Source organism: Mirounga angustirostris, unplaced genomic scaffold (genome assembly GCF_029215605.1).
Source record: "Mirounga angustirostris isolate CCGP_5_RB_7025 unplaced genomic scaffold, mMirAng1.0.hap1 SCAF_6, whole genome shotgun sequence".
Classification (NCBI taxonomy): domain Eukaryota; kingdom Metazoa; phylum Chordata; class Mammalia; order Carnivora; family Phocidae; genus Mirounga; species Mirounga angustirostris.
In genome coordinates, this window is record NW_026991714.1 from 126,635,160 (window position 1) to 126,657,103 (window position 21,944).

A 21,944-nucleotide genomic window follows, 5' to 3' on the forward strand; every position below is an offset into this window, starting at 1 on the left:
GTCATGATCCCAGGGTCCTGGGATCGAGTCCTGCATCGGGCTCCCGGCTCAGCGGGGAGCCTGCTTCTCCCTCTGACCCTCTCCCCTCTCATGCTGTTTCTCTCCTGCTCACTCTCTAATAAATAAATAAATAAATAATCTTTAAAAAAAAAAAAAAAAGAAAGTGTCCAGAAGGTGTGGAGGTGCTCACTCTTTTTTTTTTTTAAGATTTTTTTTATTTATTTGACAGAGAGAGAGAGATTGCGAGAGCGGGAACACAAGCAGGGGGAGCGGGAGAGGGAGAAGCAGGCTTCCCGCTGAGCAGGGAGCCGGATGTGGGGCTCAATCCCAGGACGCTGGGATCACGACCTGAGCTGAAGGCAGACGCTTAACGACTGAGCCACCCAGGCGCCCTGGAGGTGCTCACTCTTAGAGCGAGTTTCCATGTGGGCTTTCTAAGACTTGTCCGTGAGCTCAGTCCCGATCACCACCCAGGCCCTGGGACTGGACTCGTGCCTCGGACTCCCCCACTCCTACACCTACCACCCAACACTCGAGACCAGGGAGCACTTACCTGGTTGCCTTCTGCCTCCCTGCTTTCTGGTTCTTCATTTTTGTCTTCCAGACACTGGGTCGTTCTCGTGCACCCTTTCATGAGGTCTTTTCCCTGCCCATTTCGCCCTGGTAGGGAGTGACCAACCGTTTCTGGATGCCTCGAGTTTCTGGAGCTCCTGAGGGCAGGGGCGGGCTGGTGAATGTCTCTGGATGCCTCCGGAAAATCCCATGACCTGGGCTGGGAGCTGGAATCTGGGTCTGTGGGGCATCTGGAAGGACTGCTCTCCGAACAACCCAAGTTTAAGGATGCACTGGCAGTTTCTTGGTCCGGTTCCTTCAATGAAGTGGCATCTTGAGGCTGTTTCTGACAAGACCCTGAGCTGAAGGACACAGCCATGCTGCTGGGATTGAAGGTCAAGGTGCTGCTGCAGTTCTGCTGTGGGAACCCGGGAGAGGAGCCGCCGGGCTCCGACTCGGTGGAGGAGTGGCTGCCAAGGAAGGCGTCAGACTGGCTGCGGCGGGCATTGTAGGGCTTCAGGAAGGAGCTGTACACAAAGCCTGTGCTGACTACGGGGCGGAAAAATCAACACGAAGGGCTTTTAATGGAAGGGATGGCGGGCGGAGTCAACAGAGAAAAAACTATGGTTGAAAAGCTAGGTCAGTAGTGAGAGACACAAAACAAGATGCCTAGGGACAAAAAAGATGAGACCCTCAATCCCAGGGGACACCGTGGGTGGGTGCAGACGCAACTCTGTGGCTACCTGGCAGCGCCTAATCGCCTGGCCTAACTGACCGCCTAACACGTGAGGGACGCGAGCCCCTGCGGAGAGTCAAGGGGACAGTAAAAAAATGGCCCTGGGTTTGAGAATGAGCATGTGAAAAAAATTTAACAGGATATCTGCATCATGGAAACAAAGGCTAGGAGAGACTTAACTAAGGATGTGTTCAGATACACTGAGGATGGAAAAAGGGATTCTGCCCCTCAGAGATGGCCGCTGGCCCTTTTGCCATCCAGAGCACTTGAATCTCTGCTTCTGGTCTGGGAACGTGGTGGGCATATCGTGAGAACAGTCTAAGGTAGGAAGCGGTTTGTAGGGGTTAGTATGTACACAACACACGCACAGCACATGATCACTTTAATAAATTGCCTAAGATGATGACAGAGAGGGCCCTCAGCTCAAACTTTTAAACATAAAAGACTGAAATCCTTGATCCACGGGAACATTTTTTGATACTATTAAGAAAGAAGTATCTGTGAAGGCAGGGACCCAGAGCAGGTAACCTTCATGCGAGCAAGGGCCATCTCCGTCTTCATCTTCAATGTATTTTCTGTACCTAAAAACACTTCTGTTACATCTGCTGAATGGGGGGGGGGGGGGGGCCTGGGCAGATGGTGAGGAGTAGAGGGTCTAACAGCTGATCCTAATATTGTGGGCTTCCTGCCACCACTCACCAGGATGGTGTAGGTAAAAGCCCCAAGGGTAGAACAGCTTCTTGAAGAGCCTGGATCGTTACTAGGAGTCCTTCTGTGAACCCATCAGCGGCTTCCCCTGCCCATCACCCTCCATCCTTGCTTTCCTTCCCCACTGCCAATCTCCATTCTTTTGGGTAAGCGGGAAGGGATGGGGGTGATGGGAGTCACAAAATACTTTCAAACTGAGAATGGCACAATTTTCCATTCCAGTAGTGTGAACAGAGATGTTTATTGTATAGGCCCACAGTCCTTATTTAAAATGCTTATTTAAAATGCTGAGGGCCAGATGGATTTTGGAATTCAGACTTTCTGAATTTGGGAAAAGTAATCAAGTACTATACGGTTTTTGGCATGACATCCCCAGCAGGGTCTGGGTCACTGCCTCAAAATTAAACCCATTAATGTTTCTATAATGTATGACTATTCACATCAAAAGAGAGGAGTAACAATTATAAACAGCTTCATAACACTTTGCTTGGATTTTGCTACTAAATAAGTTCAGATCAGGGAAGGTTCTGGCAAATGAGTTCTGGAAAAAAAGCCCTTTGTTTTTCAGAGCTTTCTGGATTTTTGGAATCGGGGAGAAATTACATGGATTATTATTCTTGTTACTTTTCTTTAAATTCTGTACCCAACAACCCTCCCCAAGCCCCCCCCACTAGAAAAAGCTATAAGCTATTTTTAAAATCATTCCCAGTCATGAGGTAAAACCATTATGGAACAAAAAACTCAAAAAGCAAACAAAAAATCCTTTCTTACAAGTTTTAAATTCACACACTCTCAAAACCCATTTACAGAGCTTGGAAGAGGGCAGCTTATTTTGGGGTTCTCTTAGAACAGGTTGAGAGGACTCAGGCCCCAGTAAGCACGGCCTGGAAGAGCTGTAAAGCATGGCAAGATCCTGCAAGGTAAAAAATGGAGCCCTCTCTGGAATTTGTACAAATAAAACCAAAACCAAAGACAGGTTTTGTTTTGGTAATGACTTGGGCACTACACTCTCCCAAGATGGATAGAACTTGTAAGGTTATTTTTCCCCTTTAATCAAAGACCTTTTTTTTTTTTTTTTTTTTTGGCCTAGACAGGATTCAGGTACAGCCAGAAATAACTTTTTCCTCATTCAAAGTTAAGAGTAATCTGAGGTGTAGCATTCCTACCTCCATTGTCAATCAGCCAGCGGTTCTGACTGCCCATGGGGTCCTTTTTTTTGATTACGCCCACCAGGTCACCTTCCAGAAGTGAGACATCTAAGTCTTGAGCTGCATTGAAGTTCCGTTCTGCTTGGAAGAGTTTTTCAGGGGGATACCTTGCCAGAAGGGAGGCCCGGAGTTCTTCCGACTGTAGCATGTAACTTGGCTGAAAGGCAACACAAGGGATGCAATCAACAAAAGCCCTCCCTGGCCACCAGCCCAGCGGCCATATATAATCCCAACTCACAGTCTGAGTCTCAGAAATGGGGGCAATGACAGCCAGCCACTCGCTACTCCCTTTGGATGTTTTTGTGCCTGAGTCAGTCCATGTGGCTGGGTAAAAATCATGATCTTAGTTCATGTTTTAGTGCCTTGGTAGCTATTAAGAAAATTTAACACACACTTAGTTTCACATCTGTTTATCTTGTGACCAAAAAATGTGATTAAAGTGCCACGTGGGGCGCCTGGCTGGCCCAGATGGTAAAGCGCGTGACTCCTGATCTCGGGGTTGTGAGTTCAAGCCCCACATTGGGTGTAGAGATTACTTAAAAATAAAATCTTCCAAAAAGAGTACCACCAAAAGAGGCAAAATATCTAAGTAATATTACAAGATCTTCTTCTATTTTGCTATATGAATTGAAAAAACTGAGACTTTCTTTATCTTGACTTCCCCATCTATAAAAACAATTACCATTCGGGCACCTGGGTGGCTCAGTTGGTTAAGCGACTGCCTTCGGCTCAGGTCATGATCCTGGAGTCCCTGGATCGAGTCCCGCATCGGGCTCTCTGCTCGGCAGGGAGCCTGGTTCTCTCTCTGACCCTCCCCCCTCTCATGTGCTCTCTCTCTCTCATTCTCTCTGTCTCAAATAAATAAATAAAATCTTTAAAAAAAAAAAAAACAATTACCATTCGTAAAAATTATAAAAAATAAAAGTAATAATAAATTTGATTCTCCCTTTCAAGCTAATATAAATTAATGTCTATGAGATTATATGGAGCAAAATGTTGTAAACAGAGATCAATAACCTTTTTGATTGTGGCCTCGACTTCTCAAAATACGGAAAAATTGAGTTCTAAAAGAATGTAACTCCAGGTAAGAAAGCAGTCAGCCATGAACGGTTTGGCCATGTATCAGATAATTACCTTTTCTTTCTCCTTTTTTTTTTTTTTTTTAAAGATTTTATTTATTTGACAGAGAGCGAGCAAGTGAGCGCACACAAGCAGGGGGAGCGGCAGACAGAGGGAGAGGAGAAGCAGATTCCCACTGAGCGGGGAGCCCGACTCGGGGTCTGATCCTAGGACCCCGGGTTCATAACCTGAGCCAAAGGCAGATGCCCAGCAGACTGAGCCACCCTGGCACCCCAGATAATTACCTTTTCCAGTACATGATCCAACACGGGGAAGCCTGGCAAAATTGACACACCCTTAAATGAGTTTCCTTAATTAACTGGTCAAAGTATTAATATGAATCCTTCAGGAACTGCATTCACTGTACAGACTAAAATCTGAGAAGGCTTTTCAGAAGGTATTTTGAGGTGCATATCGAGTGTGAAAAAGCTACTGGCAGTCCCTAGCCTTAGCAGCCGTGATGCGCGGGAATACTGAGAGAAGGAGCCCGGGACAGATGAGGGAACTCCATGACCTTTATTCGGCATTATTATAAGATACTAAAACTCCTGTGAAGCTGCTCATCTGTGGACAGAGCTGGGTGCATCACTGGTAGCCATGATAGCTTATCTGTACGGTGCTCACCATGTGCCAGGTAATTTCTAAGTGCTTCACGCATATGAACTCCTTTGAACCTGGTAAGAGCTCGATGATGTAAGCACGATACCGGGTCCTGGAGACGGCAGGAGGCTAAGCGGCCTGCCCGCGACACGGGGCAAGTCCCCCTCCGGGCCGGGCCTGAGCCGCCACAGTCCCCACTCTCCCCCAAGCCCCCCGTGCGGCCCCCCACTCACCAGCCCCAGCAGCGGCTTCCGGGCCGCCGGACGGTCCGCGGTCTTCCTCTCGAACGGCTTCCTGGCAGCCGGAAGCGACTCTGGGAAGAAGGTGAAAACCTGGAGCTGCTGCAGGACCCTGCTGTGCTCCTCATGGAAGACGGTGGTAAGGTTCCCCTCTCTGCCGGCGACTTTAAGTGGCTGGAGTCGGCGGGCAGGGCAGAGAGAGAGAGGAGAGAGATGACGCAAGCCCGCAGGCCTGACGGGCGGCTCGGGCTCAGCTCCCTGTCACCCAGCTCCCCGTTATGGGCGGGTTACTGGGCACGACCGCAGGCGGGCCACCCGGCAGGGGCGGGGCGGGGGGGAGCTGGGCTTAGAAGCCACAGGCACCGGCAAGGGACGGAGATTCGGAGGGGCTTGACCAAGGACCCCTTTTATCTCTAGTGCGAAGAGTTTCTCAAGCAACCCAAATGCGCACTCCCAGAAAGACACCAGGAGAGCCTCAGAGACTCCTCCGCGGGGGCGGGGGGCGGGGGGCGAAGGGGCGGCCGGAGGGAGGGGCGGAGGGACAGATGGAGGGATGGACGGGCAGAGGGACAGACGGAGGGTCGGGCGGAAGGTCAGCCGGACGGGTGGAGGGACACACGGAGGGTCGTTCAGAGGGACGATGGACAGATGGACTGACAGACGGAGGGACGGACGGGCGGAGGGGAAGACGGAGGGTCGGCCGGAGGGATGGACGGACGGACGGAGGGATGCACAGAGGGATGCACGGAGGGACAGACGGGCGGAGAGACGGGCAGAGGGGCAGATGGAGGGATGGACGAACAGAGGGACGGCCGGACACACGCACCGACAGCAGCGGCTTCAGCTGCTCCAGCGCCCGGCGCACGAAATCGCAGTGGGCCTCGGCGTAGCCGTGTACGCAGTTGGTGAAGAGCCCCTGGGCGAACTGCTGGAACTTGGGCAGCTCGTCCAGCAGCTGCGCGTTCAGGGCCTCGTAGTTGTTCCGGGCCGACTGCAGCTCCTCCAGAGTCTTCTTGTCCTTTAGCTTCTCTGCCCGTTCCGTGCAGTTGTAGAAGTCCAGAAGCTTATCGAAGCGTTTCTGCACCAGCTTGTGGGGCCCTGTGAACATGCTCAGCAGCTGATTGAGGGGAGAGATGACAAGCCGCTCTGTCCTCTCCTTCTGTGGGGACAAGAAAATCACGTGGCTCAGTTGTCCCGTATCCCATATTTATGGTTTTTAATTGGGAAATAACAGACATAACATCAGGTTCAGGTGTACATACAACATAATGATTCAGTATTTGTATATATTGCAGAACCATCACCACGGTAAGTCCAGTGAACACCCGCACCCGTCACCACATATATTTGTCCTTCTCTGAAATACCCTTCAGGCTGATTTGTGATACCCTGTACCACCTGCTTTGCTCCCAGCGCACAAGCTAAACCCATACAGATCCAACGGCGTTCTACTTACCCAGCACCAGATGGACTCACACATCTTACGAAACTTCTCAATTTAAAACCTTCACCAATCATATGCACATGCCAAAGAGTCTGCAAAATATGCTGGGCTCACCTGAGCTCCATAGTTGATAATGGGACAGTTTGTCCGGTATCACCTCTTATGTGCACAGGTCTACATGGCTTGAGGTAGAGAAGCTTTTGTACACCCATAATACCTTTTCTAATCATAACTACTTGTTAACACCTGTTTCTACTTTTCAAAAGATTTTTCTTTTTGTTTTCTCTTTGTTTAGAAGGACAGACATTGAGGGGCAGGATACTGCCACATAAAGAACATAAATAGGTACTTGGTACATTACTTTTAGTAAGATGCTGTTGTTAGAACACCTGTAAGTTCCCCAAGTGTGAATAAATGCTTTCTTCAGCCTCAAGCCATCCAAAAATTTCCAAGAAACCTTCAAACCCCACTCATCTCTTTCTCCTCCTCATCAAACAATTCCACATCTATGTTTAGAATTGCCAGAACAATTTGACCTTTAGTACTGTCTTTATAAGGAAGCACATGCCATCTCAAAGATCCATTGGTTAACTTCGAAACTACTAAATATTCCTTTCTAAGTTAGTACTCCTATCGTTGTTTTCTTTCATCAGAGTTGTCAACAGTGATACCAGATGAAATTTCCCACTTTTCCTCTGTCTTTTCAAACTAGACTGATCACAAGCTATAAAAAATCTCTTTGAATAACAGAGGCCCAACCTGTCCTTTTAACCAATTAAAAGCCATTGTTCTGAATATAAAACCCCAATATGGATAGAGCTAGAGGATGACTGGTATTCCTGATGCACATGGCATGTCTTCTGTGGGATTAACTTTTCCACAACCTGGATGTCAGAGAACCCCAGGAAGAAGGCCACCCTATGAAAAGAGGGTGGAAGAAAGAGTCACTTATGGGGCGCCTGGGTGGCTCAGTTGGTTAAGCGACTGCCTTCGGCTCAGGTCATGACCCTGGAGTCCCGGGATCGAGTCCCGCATCGGGCTCCCTGCTCGGCGAGGAGCCTTCTTCTCCCTCTGACCCTCCCCCCTCTCATGTACTCTCTCTCATTCTCGCTCTCTCAAATAAATAAATAAATCTTTAAAAAAAAAAAAAAAGAAAGAGTCACTTACGAAATGTGTGAAGAGCTGGTCACTGATGTAGCGATGCACCTTCTCGAACTGCTCCAAGTCTCTGTGTCCCTTCTCCATGCACACGTCCCACATGCTCACGGCAGCCACCACTTTCACACACGCCGATTCCTAGAGCCGGTTAGAAACAAATGCAGTCAGACAGAACCTTCTAGCCGTCACCATTCATCCTGGATAGCAGAATGGGACAAAAGGGGCCCATAATTAAAAATTCTCTTTCTAGCGCAGTATTTTAGCTTTGAAATAAGCACATTCTCATAAACTAGGATTTATGAGGAACAGAGAAAAGCCTAAGACTCTTACTTATAGAAAAAAATGGTGAGGGGTTTTATAGGCTCTTTAGCATTTCTTTATGTTCCTAATTTGAGTCAAGATGATTCCTGCAGGATGATGATAATGAGTGATCACCTCTCCTACAAGTGTCGGCTCATGCTGTCACCATCTCAAAGACAGCTGGCCACGACCCCCTTCCTGCACTCAGGCGCACCTGACTGCTCTGTCCTTTGTCACTGCAGACAACATAACTTACTAACGTTTGCACACTGTCTCTATCCCCTCCCGCAACCCCCTAATAACATGTAAACTCCCGGAGGGCAGGGATTTTTGTCTGTGTTGTTCGCTGACTCAATTATCATTTGCTGACTAAATGAATAAGTAAGTGAATGCACAGTAAACTCTTCTGGACGGATCCTGACAGGTTTTAAACCCCAGGCTGTTTTCTCTGGCTACTTAAACAACGCTGGGTTCTCACCTTCTTTAGTTTAAGTTAGGGGAATACCCATTATTTCGCTATTAATCCAAATAAAATCTAAAGGTACCCAAAACTCCATTCATATATTTCAAGGGCAAATGAAGTCCCTAAGCAAAATACATCAGTGCCTCATTCATTGGTTTGATTTTACGACATTTTATTTTATGACATTGGCAGATCTCTTGTCTTTAAGTCCTATGCCTGTATGTGTAGACATCGTGTTTTGTCAGAAGGATAAATTGTGTCATCTTCCTAATTCCTCCTGAGTGGAAGAATGAATGTGAAATGTGATGTCCTCTTATATTCTTTAAAAAAAAATGTCGTGAAGTCTCAAATAGTAGTCCACACATCAATGCAGATACCAAAGTACAGTCAATGTCCCTCAGCTTATGTTCTTGACAGCTCGCTCTCTCTCAGTGGATCCAGCTAATTTTATTTGGCAGGGCTTTTCACTTTATGTCAGTGATGAAACTGTTCAACATCTTCTTCCTTCATTTCTGGTTAGCTATCAGAACCAAACTGACCTGCCCATCAAATGGCTGTCCATGTTCCATTATGGCCCACGCACTACTGTGGCGATAGTCCTTTTAAGAGCTGGGGAGTCAGGTATATGCTTGCTACACATTTAGAAAACATGGGGAGAAAACACCCAATAGGAGGGTATCGAAAGTAGAGGAATTAATTGTAAGGGAATGTCCTAGACCAGGGAATACACTTGGGAGTTGTATCAACATTGTTTTTGCCAAATCTCTCACTTTAAGCCAATGTGCTCTTAAAAAGTTTTATAAACCCTAATTTTTACCTAATTATATACTTAAAACATGAAGGGAAAGAGTTTTGCTATTCAAGGGCATGTGGGAAATGTAGGGGGCATTTCAAATCATGGGGATTTTTTAATAAATTATGACAATTGGAAAAGCAGGTAAAAAAAAAAAAATCACACTGGATCCCTACCTCAATCTTATACACTAAATTCCAGCTAGATCAATGACTTCAACTTTAAAAAATGAAATAATAAAAATACTAAAACCTGGGAGATACTTATTACCTTGGAAGAGGAAAGACCTTTTTAAGTATAACATAGATCTAAGAAGCCATAAAAAAGTTCAGACCATGCAAACCTAAAAATTTTCTACACGAGGAAAACATTTAAGTAAACTCAAAAGTCAACAAACTGAGGGAGAAATAGTTGTAAACCATTATCATACACAAAGGGCTATTCTATTTTCTCCAACTATACAGAGGTACTACAGGTCAGTAAGAAAAAGATCATCAAATCAATAAATAAGCACCTCAAAATATAGACAAATCAACAGAAAAAGGAATATAATGACTTAAAGACAGGAAAATATCCTCAACTTCATTCATAAGGAATGCAAATTTAAACTACCTGCAAATAGCATTTTTAACCTATCTTGCAAAGAGGAGACATTTTGATTTTGGTAACACTGTGTGTTAGTAAGGGATGGGGAAATCATTTCATTCACTACTGATAGGGAGTCTTCCCTGGTACAATGTCTACATGCTGTATGATTTGGCTCAGCAAATCCAGTACTCTGGTCTTCAGATATACTCTCATAGATCAGAAAATGATGTATCTACAAGGATATTCTTGTGCCAATATATCTAATCGTTTGCCAACAACAAATAAATGTCCATCAATAGGGGACAAGTTAAGTATATTATGGCACATCCATATCATTACATACTGGTGCAATTGTTTAAAAAAAAAAAGAAAGTTCTGTGTGCAGAGGTATAGAATGACTTCCAAAATACTATTATGTGCAAAACCCAAGATGCTCAACAGTGTGTATCTCTCTCTCTCTCCCCCCCACACATACACACATACACACACGATTATCTCTGATGAGAGAAGAATCTGATAAATGCAGACTGTGTCTCTAGAAGGTGCCTAGGAGACGGGTTGGAGGAAGAATTATTTTCACTTTTTACTTATTCCTTTGGTACCTTTTGAATTTGTACCATTTTCCTTAATTTAAAAAAAAAATTTTTTTTTTTTTTTTAAAAAGCAGAGGATCTCTTTTTACGAAAACTGTCAGGAAGAGATTTTCATGTGTGAGGGACAGGAGTACATGATATGCTTACATAAACACCATTCTGTGATGCCCATGGGGGAAGGAGAGACCCAAACAGAAAGGAGTCTAGTCCCACCTCTGACTATGAAGCAAAAACCGCCTGACCTCCTCAGCCCCGCCAGCTCTCCAGACCTATTCACGGTTCTAACAACTTTAGAGGCCTTGCGTACAGCAACTAAATTTGATGGAAATTAACATTATTATGAGAAAGTGTGCCTCCAATGGGAACCATTATCGTATTATTCGATCTTTGAAATGATCTTTACAAACTGAACTGTGACAAGTGCTTCACGAATAACTGGACAGAGGAAACAGTAAGAAAAAGGTGATGGGAAGGTTGGTGACCACGGGAGGAAGGAAGGAGCCAGGCTGCTCTAGGATTCATTTGGAAGCTCATCTTCCAAATGCTGTCACCTCTTAAATAAACAACCGGACTCCCAGTAACAAGTATGTCAGGGCACAGTGGTCATCTGAGTCCAGATTATTCAACACCCATCCCATAATATGCTGACGAGCAGGAAAATGGACAGAATTACACCCTATGTGATTCTAAGCAGAGCGCTGCCTTCACTCACCCGGATATGCTGAAGGTAGAGAGACAGGTCCCGGATAAAAGATTTGATCAATCTTTCTTGCATTCGGAAGTTCTTTTCTGTTTCTTCAAATGCTTCATCTTTGATCTGTTCAAAATAAACAAGTGCTGTTAGCAGATCCGGATTCTCCCTCAATCTATCCTATTGGCAAAAGAATCTTACTTAAAAATACCTTTTGTCTAAATTTTAAGCCTTTGATGTTTCCCCAAATCATAATGAATTGAATTTAAACATCTCTATGTGACCTTGAAAGATCTCCAAAATACACCCGGGCTCTCTTGCCTTCACACCTTACTTGCTCTGCTCCTGATGGGAAGACATGCTTTGCTCTGGTCAGATGCTCTCTTCCTGTCCCCAGTGACCACCAGTGCCATGGCTCGAGCTGTCCCCTTGCCTGGTATGCCCTGTCCCTGTGCCAAACTACCCCCTTTCTTTGAGGCTTAGATTAAATCTCGTCAGCATGAAACTTGCTCTCATGCAACTCCTGTTTTCCTAAGTACTAGAGCATACAGAGAACAAACTGCAACACTTAGCAGCTGATTGTTTTCTAGCTGCTACTTCCCACTGACTACATACTGACTACAGGCTATAGAACGAAGCCTGGTGACTCCAGATCCACCCTCAGCAATTCGGATGTTTCCACATTACTCAGTTTCACAGCCTTTACGTTTTTTCAATTTGTGACATGTTGTGTCGAACTACGGTGATCTCTTAAATCCCTTCTAGCTTCATGTCTACGACTTGGTGTCCCCAGATACACCACAAGCTCCTCATGGGTGTCTGAAACCACAATAACTATTATTCGGTGACCAATTTGGCCTCCTGATTTGCCTCTGCACGCACTGTAAGCCGCTCACCATGGCAGGGTGGAGGGCTGGGAGGGGGGATTCCCATACATAGCAGCTGCCGGGTCCTGCATCCACCAGCTGGCAAACATCGAAAGAGGTACTAAGAGATGAATCATGCCAATCGATACCATGCAGGTTGCCCTGTGGAAACCCCAAAACGTTGCTGAAGATGTGCCAAACCTTCAAGGGTGGGAATCTCACCTGTGGAGCAAAGCCAGTGAGGTGCTTCAGGTGACTGCTAACGCGGTTGGATTTCTTGATGATGGAATGGATGTTCAGTTTGGAAATTTTCTCCATGAGGCTGTCTTCATCACCCTTTCGGTACTTGAGGACTAGAGAGTGAGTCAAGAAAGCCCTTCTCTGAGCATGGACAGACTACAAAATGAGCCACAAAATGAGATCAACAACCCAAACTAGAGGTAGTGCTCAGTTTCAATGAGCTTATAACTGAGTAGAGACAAAACATGAATGGAAATCACCATTATGGGCAGACAGGATACTTGACGAAGCACAGAGATGGCACAGACTGGAGGTGGTTAGGAGGAAAGGGAGCAGAGGGGTCAGGAGAAGAATCTAAGATTTGGAGTCCAGGAAACCTCTGAGCTCCATGCCCAGGTCTGTCATTTCATCAAGGTGTGGCCTTCCAGAAGTCACTTAACTCCTCTGAGCCTCATTTTCTTCTCCAATAAAATGTAGAGAGGAACACTACTTGCTTTATAAGACCATCTTATATGGTCTCGTGTACAAATGAGATATTTATATCCAATTGTCTCATATAGTAAAATGCTATACAGGAGTCGTGATCAACTACTGTGTCATATCTTAGGCACAATCTCTAGAAAAGTCAGGAGACATCAGAAGGGTCACAAGGACAAGACTGGGTGGCACTACAAAGGCACACTTTATTGTTACAGGAGATGAAGACATTATACTAGGAGATAAGAATCAGAGAGGGAGACAAACCATAAAAGACTCCTAACTATGGGAAACAAACTGAGGGTTGCTGGAGGGGTGGGGGGTGGGGGGACAGGGTAACTGGATGATGGGCATTAAGGAGGGCACGTGATGTGATGAGCACTGGGTGTTATATAAGACTGATGAATCACTGAACTGTACCTCTGAAACTAAAAATACACTATATATTAATTAACTGAATTTAAATTTTAAAAGGTGCCTGGGTGGCTCAGTCGGTTAAGTGTCGGCCTTCGGCTCAGGTCACGATCCTAGAGTCCTGGGATCGAGCCCCACATCAGGCTCCCCACTCAGCGGGGAGTCTGCTTCTCCCTCTGACCCTCCCCACCTTGTGCTCTCTCACTCCCTCTCTCTCAAATAAATAAAATCTTTAAGAAAAATAAATGAAAGAAATAAATTTAAAAGAGAGAGGGAGAAGAAAGGAGATAGGAACCAAGACAAAGGACTAAATGGCCTGAGGGCTTTAAGAGCACAGTCAACATAGCATACCAATGTGGGTGACGTGGTGGGTAGAAGGTACAGAAAGAGGTTATACTATATTACAGATTCTTTGAGGATGTGACTAACCAATCAATTTAGCATGGTTACCATGCTATACTGATCGAGGGTTCAAATTAGAGCCTCACAAGAGGTTTGATGAAAGAGAAAAGAAATGGTTCAGTTCAGTGCTGGGGGCGGGGCTCAGACCAGAGAGGAGTCACGTGACCCAGAGACTGGGCAAATGGGGGTTTTCTGAAAGAGGAGGAAAAGCCCTAACTTAAGTGGAGGTAGTAAAACATCCAACACGACATGCAGGAAAACAAGTCTAAGCACGGGTTGAAAAGGCTTCGAGCGGAGAAAGCAATCACCAGTGCCTGAATGAGCCACTCTGTATCCGTGGGAAAGACTCTCATTGCCACAAGTTTGATCACAGATGCCTTACTTCCAATATTCCACGGTTGTACTTTCATTATGTTATTGCTTGCTTTTTCCTACCCTATTTCCCCCCATTCTGCCACCGTTTCTACAGCAGAGCCCTATTACCCACCCTCTGTCTTGCCCTTCTCTGGTGAAGGCATAATTCTCTGGAGGGGGACAGCATTCTTTTCAGCAAGTATGCTTTTCTTACCCAGGTCCTTTCGACGTTTATATTCATTAATGTTCACGTTGATCTCCTTGACTGCAAGGACTGCACTGGTTAAGGGCCCTTTATCGGGGTGGGATTCTGGGGTGGAATTCAGCAACTCCATGAGTAGCAGTGGGTAGCGCATTACCCTCTGGACCGGTTTGATGAGGAAGGAGCCCAGGTTAATGTAATTTGTGCATCCCCTAACAGAGAAGGAAAAAGAGACTTTTAATCAAATGTCAGTAATATAGGGCCTATTGGTAATGTTTGTGATTCTTAAATATAGCTCTGTTCTCTCATCCTCCTTTCCAATTTCATTCATTCAGCAAATATTTTCTGGGCACCTAATAAATACCAGGTGCTGTTGTAGGTGCTAGGGATTTAGTAGAGGAAGGAGAGAGGCAACAAACATTGTAGCAAGTGTCACTTGGTGGTAAGCACTATGGAGAAAAATACAGCAAAGGAGGTCTACTTCTAGGCTTCTCTCTATTAGGGAAGAAAATAAAAGAAATGAGCATGTGCATCAAGGGCGAGGGACTTACCATTCTGTGTACAGGCTCCTACAGGGCAGCGAGCATGAAAAGAAAACAGACAGCTGCTTAGAGGTAATGCTAAATGCCGATTTTCACATTCTTCGCAGGATATAGTAGTTCAACTAATGCCTATCAGTTGGGCAGACAAATAAAATCACATGGGATAAAGGGAAATTATGAATATCTATGGAGGCATATCTAGTTCATTAAAAAGTTAGTAAGCCCCTAACTTCCCTATGATCTACTCAGACATATATTGTATCCTTATAACCTGCCTAAGTCCAGGAGAATCTCACCTGAAGGTCAAGAATAAGTGAATTGGGTCTTTTTACCTATGCTCTTATTTGTTTGGAGCAAACTATCTCCCTGACTCCTTCTTACCTGAAATGCTAATTTAATACTTTGTATCTACAGATATGAAGCGGGAAGCCACTGAAGATTTTCAAGGGAAAAGGCAGTATGATGAGAGAAGAGCAAGTTATATAACAGGACCTTTAATAACATATCATTTATGATTAAAATAAGATAGATGTCACAAGAAGTCTAGACCTATGCACGGACTGAGTTCTCAACGGCAGAATAAAGAATTATGATGGAAGTGCAGTGAGGTCAAAACTCCTACTTGAGATCTGCCAAGGAGTCCTGAAGATGCTTCTGGATCTTCTCATCCTTCTCGTAGATTTCCAGCAGTGAAATGGCCTCATCGTGATTCTGGCAGTAAACCTTGTATGTTCCCTCAAGCTCGTCCCGGTGATCGAGAAACACAGGCCCTTTAGAATATACGTAAACATACAGTGTTTTTAGTAACTTTCTTCTCAGTAGCTTCAACGTGAGGTAGATAACCAAACATTTATCAGTTAAATCCTATCACAAGAAATGATAATGAGACTAATTACCCAATTTATAATTTCCATGAAATAGCTCAGAATTATATTTATTTAAAGCAAAATTTAAGAGAACCATGTCATCACATATTTATTTTTCAGAGCCTCCCCCCCCCCCCCCCCCACCATACACACAGCTGGCCCCAGAAACCGCCTCCAGTCCCTTTCCAGTCAGGCAAAGGGGTCTGCAAGCGCTCCCCACAGAAGATCAGAAGCGTAAGGGCCCCTCACTCTCCAAGCCCCAGGGAAACCACAGTGAGGCAGCAGTTTCTAACCTTTTCTTTGTGCATGAATTAAATACACAGGACTATAAATGAAGTTTATTATATTAAAATACCTATAATATAAAAAAAACACAACAAATCTGTGACAGAGTAACATGTGTACTTCTTCTAAAGCATTAAACAGCAAAACGTAGCTATAAATCTAATAATCAGCCTAATGGCTCTTCCTCTGCTAATTCCTTGGTCCTTCCTGCTTCAGCTTGTACTACTGATCAAGGTCGGCTTGCCCTTGAGCTCCTCTCTTAAAACATGACCCTGCTCAGCGCTGCCCTACTAACCCTTCCTACAAGCGGCTCTGGGCAGAAACCCCCGCACGGAACCCAACTGCTCTGCTCCCCATGCGCTGACCTAGGGAACACTCTGTTTTTGCGTAGATCAGTTTTCATTTATATGAAATCTACATCTTTAATCACTGTTCCTTTCTGCGACAGAAACGGGACTTTTTTCACAAACATCCCACTCATGCTGCCCTCCCCAGGGCAGCCTCGCTTCTGCCTGTCCCCGCAGCTCAGCAGGCTCGGCGGCGCCCCGGGCTGGCTGCCTTCCTGACCTTCAGGACCACCCTGGGAGCCCTGACCACCAACGTCCCTATATCCGATACCCGCCTGCCGTCTTCTCTCACGTTACTCCTTTGTACCCTTGCCCTACCGACATTCCCAGAACCTCCCAGAACTGTCGTGAGCATGCTGCTGCCATGCCCCCAGCTCTACATCAGTGACCAGCTAGCAAAGCGCCACCTAAATTTCCAGCGTTCTTCAAACTGGGGGTCACAACCCATAAATGGGTCATGCGATCTACTTTGTGGGTCACATTCAGCACTTTGGGGAAATAAAATGGCACAGAAAAGAAAATCTCAGGCAATGCTGGACACAGTCCAAGCACACACACACACACACACACACACGATGGGTCACGATGTAAAACAGATTTCTTTCTGTGAGATAGGTGTAAAATAATTTAAAATACTACGTACCCAGAGTCTCCTGGTGCTTTTTTCTCATCTCCTTACTCAGCCAAGCCCTGAGCACGTCCCATTCTCTCCTCCCTCACTAAATCCTGTCCTGCCTGCACTTAGAATCCTTCCCCAGTCAGACTACTAATGCGAGTTCCGCGCTGCTTTCGCCAGCACCCTGCATTATCCTGATTTTTTTGCTGAGTTATCCCCCTCTCCGTATACTTTTTCCATTTCTATTCCTGGCTCATAAAACTGCTTGGAAGGTACATTGTTAAGGGTTGGGGGGGAGGGGGAGAAGGCTTCGTGTAGAACAGTTTGAATAATTCCTTAACACTTGTGTGATTTAAAAAAAAAAATGGAGATGGGGGCTCGGGGTAGAGAAAATATGTATGTAATTGCTGGTATATAATAAACTCTCTGGAAGGCAACGGAAGAAAACTAATAGCCCTGGGTGCTTCTGGTTTGAAGAGCTGGTGGCTAGGGAATGGGTAAGAGCCTTTTCATTAAATAGTTCTTTGTAACTTTCTGTGTGCCAAGGGAATCTATTAAAAATAAGTTAAATTAGAACTATATTAAAATAAAAAACAAAGAAATATATTAAAATAAACTTGACCTCCCCAAACACTGCTTATGCAATTCATGCCCACCTGCCTTTTGCTAGTGGCTCGCCAAAGCTTTCCTGTGTCCGTTCCCCTCCCAGGTAAGTCAGGTAAACACTGCCTAGTGTAAGCCAACATCATGACCCCATTCTCCTTTTCAGTCATCAGCTTAGGCATATGCACGTGACCCAGTTCTGGCCAATGAGAAATAAAGAGAAAGCTGACAGGGGAGCACTGGGAAAGCTCTGTTCACTCTTAAATGACACAGGGTCACTTCTCCCTTCTGCTGGATGTTGTCATGTGTGTAGGGGGATGGCTAGAACTGCGGTAGCATCCTGTGACCATGATTCCAGGAACACAGCAAAATGGTAGGATGTCCCTTCCCACATTGTACCAGAGCTGGTCTGTGTGACCAACAGAATATGGCAGAAGTGACAGTGTGTCATATCCAGATCAGGTTAGAGAAGACACTGTGGGTCTCCCATCTTGAGCCTTCTGTCCCTCTTGGATCACTCACTGGGGAAAACCAGCAGCCATGTCCTGAGGACAGTCCATGGAGAGGCTCAAAGGCAAGGAACGAGGGCCTGAGGAGCTGAGTGGGCTTCCTCGGAAGTGGATCTGTGAGCCCCAGAGGATGGTAGTCCAGGCCAACAGCTTGACCCCCACCTCAGGAGAGATGCTGAGCCAGAGCTGCCCAGCTAAGCCACTCCTGGAGTCCTGGGCCACAGGCACTGTGGCATAATACATGTTTCTGATTTAAAGCTGCAAAGTTTTGGTATAATTTGTTACATGGCAATAGATAACTAATACAGTTCCTTTGTTGATTAAAAACAGGTGACTGTTTTTCAAACATTCTTAACAATGACCCACACGAGCGAAAACATTTTAAATCATGACTCAGTATACTTATATGTAGAGTTGACATGAGTGTGAAAAAGCTGTAGCTGTGCTTATTCTTTAGAGTACATTCTGATATTTTCTATTTTATTTTATTGAAAAAAGTATATACCGGGTGCAACTTGCTCTAGTGATCTCATGACCCACCAACAGGCTGCAACCTTCGGTCTGGAAAACTCACGCTATGCAACACCTAAAATCTCTTCTATTGCTAACATCCTGTGGCAACTCAAAGTAGGCTGTAGATAAAAGGAGAAGCAGACGGCCAAGTGACCTCTGAACTAAGTAGCTAGAACTTCCTTTTCCCACTTAGAACCAGCAAGGCTGCTTCACCCCTTACCTCCTACCCGTGAAGTTTAACAAAAAGTGGGGGGGGTGGGGAAGCCGCTTCTGAAGCAATGGCAGGAGCTCATACCTACAGCATCGCTGATTTCCAGATCAGCCAATAACTGCTTTGAGACCTTAATCACCATCTGCATATTTCCAAAAAGTCCTTCAAAGTCGATGTTTGGTATCTGAGAAAGGGAAACAAAACGTAAAGATGCATGGAAATGAAATTAATGGCATGCCATTCATACTAGGAACATCTCTTCAAGGATGGTACAAAACTGTTCAAAGTCAGCTTCACTCACTGTCACCAAGATTCCAGGAGAGAAGCATGCCAACATTATCTCTAGTGTCACTCTTTGTCCCTGATCCAATTACTCTCTGCTCGACCCCCTCCCCCACTACCTTAATAAAAGGACTGTTACCAGTCTGGTCTCGAATTATGTTGGGATACAAATTCCCACGCAGTACCCAAAATCCGATGGCAGTGCCCACTTCCTATACTAGTTCTTAGGAGTGAGTGTTCTGGAAGTACAAACCCAAGCCAGGCCCAGATGGTCTAGTAACAAGCAGTAAGGATAAATCCCCCCAGGAGGCTGTTAACCTTTTTCCCCCACCTCCAGCATCTAGACAAGTAGCCGGCACACACCTGACGGGCAGGGTTTCCTGAATAAACGCTGTACCGTCAGGTGCGAGAGCCACCGAACCCATCATCCCCGGACTTCATTATTAGGCCACCGTCCCAATGCCGTGACCACCCAGACTGCCTAGGAGTGTCTTTAGGAGCCACGGAAGCAGGACATGTCCTGGGAGCTACTGCAGCAAGTCTGGCAAGTTGACAGTAGTCTTGAGAAGTGACAGGACGCTGAAAGCTTAAGCTGATGACAGGCACATCAGGGCCCTGCAGTTAAGAGCAGCAGCCATACGGCGTTTATTTCAAACCAGTAACCCTTGCGGTGGACGCGCCCACACCCTAGCGCTCCAGGCTGGGGGAATCACGTTCTCGGTAAAGCGAACTTGCTCTCACAGCTCCCACCTGTGCCTGCTGCAGGGGCACCATGATGTGCTCGATGCACATTTCCAGATCCCGAATGTAGTCTCTTTCCGTCTGGAGGAGTTCTTCTATCACCTTGGCTCTTTTCTCCAGCATCCTCTGCTCTGGGTTTTCAGTGTACACGGACCCAGGAGGGGCCACGGGTGATGAAGACTGGGAGGAGAGCAGCGTCATTTCTAGAAGGGAAGAGAGAACTGGTCGGCGGCTCTGGGTGTGAAAGCAAGATTCTTCAACAGTTCAGGCTGAAAAGAACACATTCCTTGAGAACCAAAGTCTCGTCACTGTCAACCACCAGGAAATCCGATCACACGTCAGTTCTAATTACGAACAGATGAAGGGCTGAGAAAGCCGTTTCTGCAAAGAAAACTTCTGTCATCTGTGTGATAACATTTCTTGAACTTGTCCTAAAAAAGAATAGCTGGCCCATTTCAGGAGGACAAATCACTGTCCACAACCTCTTAGGGAAGAGGCTGAGAGAGGCACTGTTCTTACAAAGAATTGCTTTCACTTAATTAGGTAAAAAACCCAACGCATGAGGTCAGCAGCAGAAATACCAAGCTGCAAGTTAAACACTGATACAGCAATATTAAAAAGAATATTATGGGGGACATCACAGTGCCAACTAATGAGAAGACGAGAGTTAGATAAGAATTACCTGAGAACTGGGTGACTACAGGGCCTACTATGTTCCAGTCACTGTGATGGATGATGAAAATCCACAATGAAATATACAAAAATTATTTAGATTCTCCCTATTGAAACATTAGTAAAGACTTGGGCACCTTGTTATTTCAAATGCCCTAGAAGATACAAAGGTACTAGGAAGATGAAGTCCTTTTTTTTTTTTTTTAAAGATTTTTATTTATTTATTTGACAGAGAGAGACACAGCGAGAGAGGGAACACAAGCAGGGGGAGTGGGAAAGGGAGAAGCAGGCTTCCCGCAGAGCAGGGAGCCCAATGCGGGGCTGGATCCCAGGGCCCTGGGACCACGACCTGAGCTGAAGGCAGAGGCTTAACGACTGAGCCACCCAGATGCCCCAAAGATGAAATTCTTTTTAAGGATATTATCAATCAAAAGAACCTCTGTAGAACCACACCATATGATCTAAAAACGAAAACAAATATGTACCTTGTCATTAGCTTTTACAATTACCCATTAGTTAGCTATGGTGAGATTTATAAAGATGGGATGGCATTTGTTCATTTAAAATAAACATTAAACACTAAAATAAACACTTGAAAAAAATTCCAACAATGAAGCAATCTCTGTTCAGTTTATTTCAAATTCCTTAAGATCCACTTAAAAAAAACTACGATTTTGGTTAAGTCAATATACTAATCTGGGTGTGATCACAAGAATATTTTTAGCAGATCTAAGAAGCAAAAACACACATTTACACTACTTATGGAAAACTAGGCTTTCACATCAGATTTCAGTCTTCAAAAATCTTCCCCACTGCCCCTTCTCTAAGAACCTAGGAATTCCAATGTTGAAAAAAGAATGCAGGGGCGCCTGGGTGGCTCAGATGGTTGGGCGTCTGCCTTCGGCTCAGGTCATGATCCCAGAGTCCTGGGATCGAGTCCCACATCAGGCTCTCTGCTCCTTGGGAGCCTGCTTCTCCCTCTGCCTCTCTCTCTCTCTCTGTCTCTCATGAATAAATAAATAAAATCTTTAAAAAAAAAAAAAAAAGAATGCACCCAGATTCTGGTTTCTAAAAACCACTCTCCACTAAAAGAAACCAGAATTCCTTGGAGAAATAGCTAATTCCAAGATTGGGGCAAGGACAGCATAGGTGAACCAGAAACATCTAATGGCAGAAAAGAAGAAAGTGCCCAACACGATGGAGGTATTTCCAAAAGGCACGGAGCCAGCTTCAAGGGGCTCCCATTGGCCAGATCTGGTACCATTTGAGTATCAAAGTAAATAAGCACCGCAATGGACTATAATCCCTTGACTAAACTAACAACCCATGAATTCATATTGATAACATATTTGCACAATTTTGAGTTAGTGATTACAAATTACTTATTAATTACAAAAATGAAAAATAGTGACTATATATAGTGGAGAAAGGGAGAATATGATCACTGAGCAAACAAAATTCACATCATCAATAAAGGGCAAACAGACATCATGTCTTTTCACTTGTCATATCTGGAAACAACCCAATATCCCTGACATGGTATCCCAGTCAAAAATGCATAATCTGAAACAAATCTTGAGGAAACATCAGACACATGCAAACTGAGGATC

At 45.2% G+C, this 21,944-nt stretch overlaps 1 protein-coding gene across 7 annotated transcripts in view; it reads right to left on the reverse strand.

The window, feature by feature from the left end:
• The window catches only part of DNMBP (dynamin binding protein), a 105,256-nt gene that overhangs the window by 3,459 nt on the left and 79,853 nt on the right, over positions 1–21,944 (reverse strand). For 4 of the 7 annotated variants that reach the window (XM_045878603.3, XM_045878601.2, XM_045878602.2 and 1 more), the window contains 12 exons: positions 19,672–19,865; positions 18,724–18,823; positions 15,312–15,459; positions 14,699–14,716; positions 14,160–14,359; positions 12,281–12,411; positions 11,214–11,318; positions 7,774–7,902; positions 5,989–6,321; positions 5,157–5,336; positions 3,163–3,361; positions 554–1,101 (listed from right to left, as the gene is read on the reverse strand). In XM_045878603.3, the coding sequence (XP_045734559.1) occupies positions 554–1,101; positions 3,163–3,361; positions 5,157–5,336; positions 5,989–6,321; positions 7,774–7,902; positions 11,214–11,318; positions 12,281–12,411; positions 14,160–14,359; positions 14,699–14,716; positions 15,312–15,459; positions 18,724–18,823; positions 19,672–19,865 (2,285 nt within the window). The remainder of the gene's footprint in view (positions 1–553; positions 1,102–3,162; positions 3,362–5,156; positions 5,337–5,988; positions 6,322–7,773; positions 7,903–11,213; positions 11,319–12,280; positions 12,412–14,159; positions 14,360–14,698; positions 14,717–15,311; positions 15,460–18,723; positions 18,824–19,671; positions 19,866–21,944) is intronic. The other 3 variants (XM_054508334.2, XM_045878606.2, XM_045878605.2) reach the window with 2 other exon arrangements.